The 13,044-nt window shown below is 49.6% G+C and overlaps 1 protein-coding gene across 1 annotated transcript in view; it reads left to right on the forward strand.

The window, feature by feature from the left end:
* Window positions 1-10,536, forward strand: part of LOC133108403 (galactosylgalactosylxylosylprotein 3-beta-glucuronosyltransferase 1-like) — a 36,434-nt gene extending 25,898 nt beyond the window's left edge. The window contains exons 3-8 of the mRNA XM_061217911.1: window positions 695-867; window positions 2,984-3,055; window positions 3,157-3,665; window positions 7,436-7,732; window positions 9,803-9,905; window positions 10,401-10,536. Of these exons, the coding sequence (XP_061073895.1) occupies window positions 756-867; window positions 2,984-3,055; window positions 3,157-3,665; window positions 7,436-7,732; window positions 9,803-9,889 (1,077 nt within the window). The 5' untranslated portion in view covers window positions 695-755 and the 3' untranslated portion in view covers window positions 9,890-9,905; window positions 10,401-10,536. The remainder of the gene's footprint in view (window positions 1-694; window positions 868-2,983; window positions 3,056-3,156; window positions 3,666-7,435; window positions 7,733-9,802; window positions 9,906-10,400) is intronic.
* Window positions 10,537-13,044: the final 2,508 nt, after the last annotated feature.

The following is a 13,044-nucleotide window of genomic DNA, read 5'->3' on the forward strand; positions in this document are numbered from 1 at the left end:
TCCAGGACTGGAGTTAAACCAGCAGACACTGTGCCCCCTCCAGGACTGGAGTTAAACCTGCAGACACTGCGGCCCTCCAGGACTGGAGTTAAACCAGCAGACACTGCGGCCCTCCAGGACTGGAGTTAAACCCGCAGACACTGCGGCTCTCCAGGACAGGAGTTAGACCCGCAGACACTGCGGCCCTCCAGGACTGGAGTTAAACCTGCAGACACTGCGGCCCTCCAGGACTGGAGTTAAACCTGCAGACACTGTGCCCCCTCCAGGACTGGAGTTAAACCTGCAGACACTGCGGCCCTCCAGGACTGGAGTTAAACCTGCAGACACTGCGGCCCTCCAGGACTGGAGTTAAACCTGCAGACACTGCGGCCCTCCAGGACTGGAGTTAAACCTGCATACACTGCGGCCCTCCAGGACTGGAGTTAAACCTGCAGACACTGCGGCCCTCCAGGACTGGAGTTAAACCTGCATACACTGCGGCCCTCCAGGACTGGAGTTAAACCTGCAGACACTGCGGCCCTCCAGGACTGGAGTTAAACCTGCAGACACTGCGGCCCTCTAGGACTGGAGTTAAACCAGCAGACACTGCGGCCCCTCCAGGACTGGAGTTAAAACTGCAGACACTGCGGCCCTCCAGGACCGGAGTCTGACGCCTGCACCAGAGGGGCTGAGGTCTGCTTCCTCTGCGTTCCAGATCATCAGGAGGTGGGGATCCGGCGGTTCTTACGGCGCGCGGCGCGAACCCAACGCCCGAGATGCCGAAACGGAGAGACATCCTGGCCATCGTGTTGATCGTGTTGCCCTGGACGCTCCTCATCACCGTCTGGCACCAGAGCGCCATCGCTCCCTTATTGGCTATCCGAAAGGGTAAAGACCACACGCCCCGCCCCCGTCCCCCAGCAGGGAACGCGCAACACGGAGACAGACCGCCCCCTGAAGTGCCGATCATTGGCCCACTTTTTAAGTCTGACTCACTTTAAGTCAGCTTCTGGGGGAAAAAAGAAAAAATCTCATTCTCACGCTAATCCATGTGTCTGTGCATGGCCATTCCGCTATCATCAGCAGTTAGCGCACCGCTCACAAGACTACCCCGCTGGTGCTTACGTAGCCGGCACTTCAGGACTGAGGCAGTGTGCTAATCACACCTGTGACCTCACTGCGGGCTTCTAGTGGCAATATTGATTAGATTTTTTTCATCTGCCGGTTTTCTTTTTAAAAAAAAAAAAAAACATGTTACCACTAGCAAAACATACTCTGTGGATTTAGAGAATTACCCTGCTAATCTTTTTTAAGTAGTTAATGATGTGAAATGGTCCAGCATAATCAAAAGGAGAAAAGGCTTATTTCTGAAGCCTCCTGACCAATGCTGGAAACGACCAGGGCACCCGAACCGCATCACTGGGGTGGGTCTGTCTGCTTCATGCTTACCACCTGTTCCTCTTCCCAATTCACAGGCACAGCTGCTCGTGAGCCTCCTAAACGAAAAAATATGACATGGTAAATGGACGTAGCACGGAATACTAACCCTGAGTGTACCAGTTGGTGCTTGTGCTGAGCAAAATTAAAATTAAAATTAAATGACATCCGAAGAGGAGGCCACATTTTATCAGCAGATGTCAAAATTGTTAGCAAAGTTATGGTGCTACAAATTGAGTTAAATTATTCATGCTAATTCGGTTGAGGTCTGTTTGCTTTTGTTTGTCTTTCCTTGTCGTTTTTTATTTATTTATGCCACACATCTGCCTGCCGACGGATCTTGTTGATGTGCACGGCAGGGGAGTGTTGGTTTTTTTAAAGTCTAGCGCAAGAAAAATACTTTTAATTGCACAATGACGAAGTCTGACTGCAATCGGCAAGCCAATCTGGGGGAAAGAGAATGCTTTCAGTCTGATGAACGGTCACATTTTTTGGCCTGTGTCTAATGGACTGGCCTCTTGGCAGGGCAGGATAGGATGCTCTCTCATGGCTCATTTCACCATATGTGGGCCGTTCATTCTAACAGCATTCATACACACGCACACACACACCAACGGCGATTGGCTGCCATGCAAGGCACTGACCAGCTCGTCAGGAGCATCTGGGGGTTAGGTGTCTTGCTCAGGGATTGAACCGGCAACCCTCCGACTGCCAGATGACAGCGCTTACCTCCTGAGCCAATGAGACGACTGCTCTTACCTCCTGAGCCAATGAGACGACTGCTCTTACCTCCTGAGCCAATGGCAGTATTTCCCTTGACTCATTTAAGCAGTGCTGCCTCAGGTTTGTGCCTGCAGCTCAGGACATGGAATGAAGCAGCACACGATCCTTAACAAGCAACACGCACTCAATGGCTAGCAGCACACACTCAGGAGCTAGTAGCACACACTGAATGGCTAGCAGCACACACTCAGGGGCTAGCAGCACACACTCAGTGGCTAGCAGCACACACTCAGGGGCTAGCAGCACACACTCAATGGCTAGCAGCACACACTCAGGGGCTAGCAGCACACACTCAGGGGCTAGTAGCACACACTCAATGGCTAGCAGCACACACTCAATGGCTAGCAGCACACACTCAGGGGCTAGCAGCACACACTCAATGGCTAGCAGCACACACTCAGGGGCTAGTAGCACACACTCAATGGCTAGCAGCACACACTCAGGGGCTAGTAGCACACACTCAATGGCTAGCAGCACACACTCAGGGGCTAGCAGCACACACTCAATGGCTAGCAGCACACACTCAGGGGCTAGTAGCACACACTCAATGGCTAGAAGCAAATACACGCTCTGGAGGATGGTAGGTTTTTCTATGCTCTCCAAAATTGGCAGGGGGACGCTGTGGCACTGAAACCTGTCTACAGTAATAGGCTTTTGGATTTCTTAGGAGCATAGCACCAAGGAGGCAGTTAGACTGAACCGCCCGCTCATTATTTTTGCCACTTCATGCCCGGGGACGGTGGAGAAAAGCACTAACAGGTACTCCTGCTTTTACCTCCCGCAGCCTGTCTACACCTAGTAAAAGAAATCTTTATCGTACCAGAGAGGCTGGCCATCCGTCGTCACCGTCTCTCAGGTACTGGCCTCCCAGATTCCTCCGCCCGCAGACACACAGAGCAACCCCCCCACCCCCCCAGGGGCCCGCTAACCGTCCTCCCGTCTTTCTCTCCGCCGCAGATGACAGGGCCGAGGGCCGGCGGGACTCGGCACAGGGGTCCGACTCCAAGGAGTACTGCTCCTCGGACAAGGACATCGTGGAGGTGGTGCGGACGGAGTACGTGTACACGCGGCCGCCGCCCTGGTCCGACGTGCTGCCCACCATCCACGTGATCACGCCCACCTACAGCCGCGCGGTGCAGAGGGCAGAGCTCACCCGGCTGGCCAACACCTTCCTGCACGTGCCCAACCTGCACTGGATCCTGGTGGAGGACGCGCAGAGGCGCACGCCGCCGGTGACACGCCTGCTGCGCGAGACGGGCCTGAACTACACGCACCTCAACGTGGAGACGCCGCGCAACTACAAGCTGCGGGGCGACGCCCGCGACCCGCGCATCCCGCGCGGCACCATGCAGAGGAACCTGGCCCTGCGCTGGCTGAGGGAGACCTTCAGCGCCAACGGCAGCCAGCCGGGCATCGTCTACTTCGCCGACGACGACAACACCTACAGCCTGGAGCTGTTTCAGGAGGTCAGTACGCCCCCCCTGTCACTGTCATTTACACCTACACCTGGAGCTGTTTCAGGGGTCAGTACGCCCCCTGTCACTGTCACCTACACCTACACCTGGAGCTGTTTCAGGTCAGTACCCCCTCTCACTGTCACCTACACCTACAGCCTGGAGCTGTTTCAGGAGGTCAGTACTCCCCCTGTCACTGTCTCCTACACCTACACCTGGAGCTGTTTCAGGAGGTCAGTACGCCCCTCTCACTGTCACCTACACCTACAGCCTGGAGCTGTTTCAGGAGGTCAGTACTCCCCCTGTCACTGTCTCCTACACCTACAGCCTGGAGCTGTTTCAGGAGGTCAGTACACCCCCTGTCACTGTCACCTACACCTACAGCCTGGAGCTGTTTCAGGTCAGTACCCCCTCTCACTGTTACCTCAGTGACCCTGTAATATATGTAATTAAAAAAAAAAGATTCCACTGATATCTCTACAACTGAAACAGTGCACTTGCTGTACCACAGCTGATGGCCATGGCATTCCCTATGCACTGCTCTAGTTTGGGTTTTAATCAATCTTTTGAAGTCTGGATCTGTAACTGCTGTGCCAGTGCTAAATATTGCAGATACTACTCTGTTTTTGATGTGCATTCATGAAGCGTTTAGTCTCACAGCTCAGAGACTTGCACCTGCCCTGACACCGAGCAGCAGGCACTACGAATGTGGACGCAGGTCAATATCTAGCGCGGCAGGTGCAATCCACCTCTTTAATGACCCGCAGGCCCAGATATTTCCTCCGGTGGACAAAACTAAATGCAGCACATTACAAGATCAAAGGTCAAAGATCAAAGGTCAGGGCCGGCGGCCCTTCAGCATCCCGGCCCGAGATTCATGAGAGGAGACCCTCACAGGAGAAACATTAGCCGGGCTCTCGTAAAACACACGGACACAGCTCCGTATCGATGGGGCTGTCTCCGGGCCTCCTCCCGCGCTCACCAGCAGAGCGTACCCCTCTCCGCCCCGTGCACATCCCCCGTGACCTGGGACAACCCGCCGCTCCGTACGGGTCAGTGCGCCGACCGCGCGGAGGAGTCTGCGCGTTCGGCGCTGACTAACGCCCCTGACTCACTCCGGTGTCCAGGGTCCCTCAGTTACTCTAGAACTGCCCCGGAGGACGGGGCAGTAAATATCCCCCTTCATCAGTCCCGCTCCGCAGATTCTATAACTCCGCGTGGGACGGATGAGAGAGCCGGCGCAGGGTTAACGTCCCATAAAGCGTCTCCACTGTGAGCCGGGGCCCGGCCCGGCTGGGTCAGGTAGCAGAAATCAATCCCAAATCCGGTGGTGGCTGGGTACACACCTGGCCTGCTTGGTGCCACCTGCCGTACGCTCTTAAAGGACGCACTGTGATTCAAATGAAATGACCAACGTCGAGTGCCACGGATTTCAAGTTCAATAAATAAACATGGGATGCATTTTTTAGCCTTTTGCACTGTGTGAGCATACCCACAATGCATTTGGCTCGTAACACTGAAAGCAGGGGGGCGTGTTGATTACAGACCACACCCACGCCATTCTTATCCATCTCCAGGGCAGCACTGTCAATTTCAATGAAAAGCCTCCCCAATCAAGGAAAATATGGATCTCTCACTGTAAAGAAAAAGCGAAAATATATACAGAACAGAGACAGGGGCCATTAATAATTCAGCATGTTTTTTTTTAAAGAATGCTTATGTTACCATTTTGAACTGAAATACTAATTAAACAGGACTTATCGATTTACAACATACAGTACCAGGATCTGGTGAGAAGCAGTCCTTTAGAAATGCATGCACAACTCTCATCAACAGATTCTTCAAAAAGGCGTTATCAACTGTCAGCAAAATGTTCATTTCTGTATTCTGGATCACTTCTTGAAGACACTGTGACTATTTTTTGGATTACACTACTTGTTGAAAACATGATGATAATAATAATAATAATAATAATAATAATAATAATAATAATAATTAGAAGGACATGATACCTGATGATAGCTAGGTTTGTGAAACAGCAGCCACCAAATTGTTAAGGTTGCTGTGACAGCACAGTATTTGTTGATTTTCATCATGGCTATGAAATTCCGGGCCCATACAGCTGGCATGCAGCACTGTTTTCCTGGTATCCCTAAACCACTAACATTCAAAAACACGGAGAGGATTGGAATCGTTTCAGTAAGAAAATAATTGGCGAAAAAGTGACTCAATTCCCTGTCTAAATGAAAAGCCTGCAGACATTTATATCTGAAATCCAGGTGACACCAAGTGCAATTACCTCCTAATTGACAATGAGTCAGCACGCCATTCCAGAGTGCCATCCTCCTACTTGACGCACACTCATATTTTCTTAATGTGCTCTTATGTCCTGTTTTTCTCTATAGACGTACTTTTTTTTTTTGTTGCCGTATTTTGACATCAGAAAGCTTGGCCCCGTCTCTACAGGCCTGGTATTCTGGGCTCAGTAAATGATGCGAGACGTGAGTGTCTTAATCGAGCCGCCAGGAAGCCGAGCGCTGAAACTCTGCCTCCCTCGCTGTGAACACACCTGCCGGCTCGCCTAATGAAGTCGAGGTGACAGTAATCAGTTTAAAGGCAAGAATTTAAGCAGCCAGACAAGATATCTAAACAAGGTAGCTTGTTTTCCGGAGGATTGTATGCATGTTAACAGTAAAAAAGCTGAAAGAAGAACAATCAGGAGACAGATATCAGTGATCTGTAATTGCTATGTGTGAGGGGAGAGCTAGACTGTTCCACAGCATCACAGACACAAACAGGCACTTCCATCGTCATCTCCCGGCAAACATTAATCACATTCTTGATGTCTTGGGAGGGTGTCTTGATGTCCTGTGTAGTTGCAGGGACCTGTCAGTCAGAACCAGGCCAGGTGGTGTTAGCAGCCCCCCAGAGTGGCTGGGGAACTGGGGTTCTATTCACTTGCTGGTGGTCTGGCACCGTAGCTCACTGCTTTAAGACTGTTAGGTGCACAGGCAGTCACTGGTCCAAACTCACAGGACGGAGGGGAGAGAGTCGCCCTTGAAGTCACACAGACTGTAAGAAACGCACCTCTCTTGGCGTCCCGTGCCATCCTTGCAGGCTGAGTTGGGTAAACAAGCCAAAGACTCTCGAAGTCCCCTTCCTTGCTGAATGCTGTCTGTGACGTCTGTGCTCTGGTGGAGGCACAGATACAATGGGCTCATCTAACAGGAGTGGACAGCTGTCCATCACCACCCTGGCAGTGATCAACCACTCAAGGTTAAAAAGTTTCCATTTGTGCCAGCTCATCTGATGTGCAAATGTAATTACAGTTAATGGGTCATTCAATGACTTCCTGTCCAAACATGTGGCTCTAAACGTATTACATATTATAATGCATTAACACACACCACACATGCGCACACACACTGACACACGCATGCACGCACGCATACACACGAGCACACATGCACGCACACGTACACACATGCACACACATACATACACACATGCCCACACACGTACACACACATGCACACATGCACACACGTACCCACACACACACACCCACACACATGCACACATGCCCACACGCACACACACACGTGCACACATGCCCACACACGTACACACACTGACACACACACTGACACACACCCACACACACACGCGCACACATGCCCACACACGTACACACACACACACACACAGACATGCCCACACACACACACACTGACACACACACACACACCCCGCTCACGCCCCCGCTCCCTCCCGCTCTCCAGATGCGCTCGACGCGGAAGGTGTCGGTGTGGCCCGTGGCCTTCGTGGGGGGGCTCCGGTACGAGTCGCCCAAGGTCAACGCCGCCGGCAAGGTCTACGGCTGGAAGACGGTGTTCGACCCCCACCGGCCCTTCGCCATCGACATGGCGGGCTTCGCCGTCAACCTGCGCCTCATCCTCTTCAAGCCGCAGGCCTACTTCAAGCTGCGGGGCGTCAAGGGCGGCTACCAGGAGAGCAGCCTGCTGAGAGAACTGGTCACCCTCAACGACCTGGAGCCCAAGGCCGCCAACTGCACTAAGGTCACGCCTTCACCTGTCTCAATGCTCTCTGATGCTTTAGAGTTTTATTTCAAGACTGTTTGGATATGAATTTGAACGCTATTTTTAATATTACTGCCTTTATGTTTGTACATCGACACAAGTTCAGCAGCCACTGAAATGTATGATAGAACTGGAGGAAACCCTGAAAGCAATAAAGATATCCCGTATGCTTAAGTATGATATAATGATAAATATTTTTTATGCATTCACAACTAAACAGAAGTACAAAGTCTTACTGAACACGACATAAATACAGCTGTAGACTGAAAGCTATAGCGAGCAGGACAGGGGCTTTATGGGTAAATCCAGCTTCTGAGGCGACGCAGCGCTCCTCTCCAAATAACACCAGCGGCACGGCGGTTGCCGTGACGATCAGCAGGATGAGGCCGGTCAGATCAGTGGGGTGGGAGAGGGGCAGACGCCGCAGGGGGCCCGGCGTGGCAGGAGGAAGGGAGCCCGGCTGGGGGGCCGGCGTGGCAGGAGGAAGGGAGCCCGGCTGGGGGGCTTGTCTCCGTGCTCGGGACCCTCCCCTCGTGATCTGGCTCATCGGAGCCGAGTGTGACTATTAACCTCCTCCACACCTGGGCAGAGCTGGGGGGATCGTCCACTCCCAGCGAGAAGCCCAGATGACAAGCACGATGGTGGCGCTGCTCCCATGCCGATAAGCCGGAGAATAAGAATCGAGTGCCACTCTTGCGTTTTCTCTTAAACTACGCTGATTGAGTGCATCCCTGACCCCCCCCCCCCCCCCCGCCATGGCAGACCTCCAGGTTCTGGACTCCGATATTTGCCTACTCCCACGAAAGAGCCGTTGCCTTGGCGACGACGGTCGATAAAAAAGCAGTTCCGCCAGGCTCACATTGGCCATCTGAAAAGAAACAACTTCTTTCTTTTCTGTTCTTATAAATTGCAGAAGGGTGTAGAAAAGAAAGACACGTGTTGCAAAAGGCATTTCCAATATGCTGCTGCTATTCTTTTCCCATTCTCAATTATCAATCCTAGCAGGAGGAATCAAAGACCAAGCTAAAGCACTGGAAACACTATTACCCTCTACACTCAGTACTGACCCTGCTGCGTCCATTCTCACTCAAGATTTTCAAGAGATCCATCCTGTTTTTCTTATCTATAATCTGCAAATACTGCATTTCTCACAAGACTAGTCTTGGTAGTTGTAGTTCCTGTTTCTTCCATTATTTCAACAAGCAACAAGTACCGGGCAGGGTGGCTAAGAAGTCCACCACCTTAGGCACCAGGTAGCAGCTGTCTGGATTGGTAAATGGTAAATGGTTGGCATATATATAGCGCCTTTATCCAAGGTGCTGTACAATTGATGCTTCTCATTCACCCATTCACACACACACACACCAATGGCGATTGGCTGCCATGCAAGGCACCAACGAGCTCATCAGGAACATATTGGAGGTTAGGTGTCTTGCTCAGGGACACCTGTCTTGCTCAGGGACACCTGGGCCTATGTCGATTGGGTGTCAGCCTCAGCCGCTGCCCCGCCTGTATACGGGGCGGACGCTGTCCGTGGTCCTCCAGGAAGTGGGAACAAGGTCCTCCAATGACAGCGGCTCTAACCGAGAAGCGGACTTCCTGCTCCTGCACCTCCCTGCCTGGCAGCACACCCTTCAGCTGATAATGTCACATAAGGTGGAGTTGTCTTGACTCCACCCTGTGCTTTGTAAGTGAGACGCTCCTCTACCAAGTAGAAAAACCTTTAGTCTATATTTGAACGGCCCCAGAACAGGCTAAGGTGCATGACCGGGGACCCGCAAGGTCGGCGGTTCGCTCCCCGGTGTAGCCACAATAAGCCACGCCCTTAACCCTGCGTTGCTCCAGGGGAGGATTGTCTCCTGCTTCAACTGTACGTCACTCTGGACAAGAGCGTCTGCCAAATGCCATGAATGTCATGTAATGTAATGTAATGTAATGTAATGTTGCACACTTTATGCCATGAAGAGTAAAGTTTATGGGCTTATGTTCATTTATGGCCCATAGACATTCAGCAGTGACACTAATTTTTGCCTTTTTTTTCCTCTGCAGATTCTTGTATGGCACACAAGGACAGAAAAGCCTGTTCTTGTCAATGAAGGAAAGAAAGGATTCACAGACCCCAATGTGGAGATCTAACCTTGTTTCTGACCTGGTAAACCATATTTCCGACAATATAAGGAGACACTATAGATTACTTCACCATGCATTGAGTGAGTGTCCAAAAGTCGATCGTGCCCTAAGAGACAGGGTACAACATGTGGAAGTAGAGCACAATATTACAGAGATATGAAACTGACACTGGACTGCCTAAACACTGATAACAACGAACAAGCAATAACCCTGCAATTAAAGCCATGAGTGGACACTCATGATTGAGAGGAGCAGACTGACTCTCAAAGTGAGCACGTTAACATTAAAAAGTGGACAGATTCTCTCTTCAATCTCTCTTCAAAAATGAGTTATAAAATTCTGAAAGTACACAATAAACATCAATATGAGCATTAAACAGTTTTTATTTTTAAACCCATTTACTGATGTAAGTATGTGTGACGCATTCACAGACAAATAGGAGTAGTATTGAATTGTGGAGGACTGGTGAGTGTATGTACAGTATGTGACATGATGTTCTTATTTGATCTTTGCACAGGCAGCTGATTTTGGTCACAGATACAGGGCATGGGCCCGGTCATCTGACAGGGGCGGGCAGAAGAGCACAGGACTGACAGTCACATGTTTAAGAAACGTCCCGCAAGGTCTCCACGATGCCTGAAGACAACCACCCCCCCCCCCACCCCCACCCCCCCCCCGGTCCGTACATGAAGACTTAAACCCAGCAAAGATATTCAAATATTTTTAATAACATTGGGGGAGGGGGGGGGGGGGGGGGGGGAAATGTATTCAATTGCATAAGATATTAAAGCACAGATAAATACAAGATGGCAATATTCACCCTCAACTCACTGCATGGGCAGCAGTGCACCTGGAGGCACGCACGGAGGCGGGACAGGCGCAGAAACCATGGCAACCCCACGCTGTGTCCAATCAAGAGGCAGCACGACGGAAAGGACTGTGGAGCGAGCCAATCGGACAGCGTCGCTCAACGGAAATTGGATTATGGGTAAACTGGCTCTCTGTGCCCTGACCTTTGAGCCATTCTGGGACCTGTATTCGCACGGGAGACAGAGACCCCCATCTCAGGCAATTTGGGCCAGGATGGGAAGAGCAGACTTCTTCTTCGTAGGGGTGGTTGAGTGTTGGTCCCTTCCCCCCCTGCCCAAGGAATAGTACCATATCGTCTGGCAGAACCTGGACTGGGCTCCGACCCACACTGTAGGACCCAGTCCCAGTTAATTTATTTTTCAGCAAATGAAAACAGGAATGAAAAAGGGAAGGACAGTCTTAATGTTACATACAGTACCTCTTTTAACAATATGGCCACTGTTTTGACCATTTCACCTTCAGAAAAGGCACACGCATCACGCCACTCTTCTAAGCATTTTGTCCAGGTTCTCCACCTGATGTTCTGCCTCACCCCCCCCCCCACACCTCCAGACACACACACATACACTGTATGCCACTTCACACATGATGAGAGATCCTCCATGCTTAAGAGCAAACAAAGCATTGCAGGGAAAGCTTCCCAAAATAAAAAGCACTTTGGGGAGAAATGTCACTAATATTTTAAAAATGTGTAAATATCGACAGTGGAATAATCAGGTGCATCGCTTCAACATCTTGGTAGTAGGCCTATGTATTTATACATACATGTAAAATTACTTAAAAAGGAGAGTTTATGTTAAATTATAATACATTCAAGTCTATATATATATGACACTTAGGACCTTGCAAATATTGCGTTGACTAATGTCTTTCTTAAAGTTTTGTGAAGAGGGGCATTCAAACAGGCCTTTGCTCAGGTGCAAAAGGACATTAGAAACAGTAAACCTTGGGTATGCAGTCTCTGAATTGACAAATGGCAAAGCTTGTATTAGCATAGCATGCCTGGAAGGCACAAACATAGAATCGCACTGCAAAAACTCTCATATCAAGTACAGTTATCACGCGCCTGGCGACGGCACCGCAGTATCTAAAAGATGTTCTGTGGATAAGAGAGAGATGACGGACAGGGCTGTCAAATGTTTTCAACTACCATTCGCAAACATGGGAGATAGAGAGGAAGCCTTTTCACTCCTGTACCAAAGTCATCCTTCATTGTACCTGACAAGCTGTTCTTCCCCAATGCGATAATGAATACCAGGATGCTGTACTCACTTCCAATGGGTCAAAAAGAGGTGAGCTTCAGCGGAGAAGAATTGGGCTCACGCGGTGGGTTCATCGGCACAGTGAGAGGCTTGTCTTGTCTCAACACAGCTGTGCAAGTCTTTGTCAGGGGATAGTGTCAGTACAGCCACACACAAGGCATGCGATAAGCACAAAGACAGCGTTACAGAAGAAGTCCAAAACAGGCTCCTGTCAGGATGTTAAAGTCAATGTTTAATCTCACGCTGTGTGTATTATTATTTATTTATTTTATTTTTTTTTGCCATTTTCTTTTGCTTGTAGAGATTTATCACTGCGTGTTGTGCCGTTAACAGAAGTCGGCTCAAAACCTGGATGGACGCGAATGAGGAAATGAAAGAAAAATTATGAAGGAGAAGATACAATACAAAAGTTATGATGGCCCAATGATTAACATAATACCCTGATGGAATATGACAGAATAATGCACCTACTGCAGCTCCCTTTGATTGCCGTATGAAGTGCACTTAGTGAACCACAAATTAACCCTGAACAAGTTATTAATAAAGCATGGGACAAACGGTGAATGATACTGTATATTAAAGTAAGACTCACAGGGGGCTAGTGGTGTATTTATTGGTGGTAAAAAGGTCCCATGACAGACTTATTTATTATTAAATTAGATATATAAATACATACATACACAGTATGCACCAACATCAAATACAGATTATACTGGTTTTGGTGAATCTCTTCTAAATCCATTCTAACTGAAGAGAACACTTTATGCCCTAATTTGGCATTCATATTCAAATACCTGTGTACAGACATATACAGTATATTTATTTCTGGACTTTAACTGAACACCTTTTTACATGCAATGAGTAACAAATAATTTGTTTAAATGCTACATGAAAGTTGGGATCTTACTTATTGGGGCATAGCCTCCCTCATTTACTGCACAAACGCTTTACAGTTCCATGCCTTATAGATGGTTTGTCAAGGGGTAATTAAAGGTGAATTAAGTCGATGTAGGTGGTGTTACCCAAATG

The sequence above is a fragment of the Conger conger genome, chromosome 13, assembly GCF_963514075.1.
Source record: "Conger conger chromosome 13, fConCon1.1, whole genome shotgun sequence".
Lineage (NCBI taxonomy): Eukaryota > Metazoa > Chordata > Actinopteri > Anguilliformes > Congridae > Conger > Conger conger.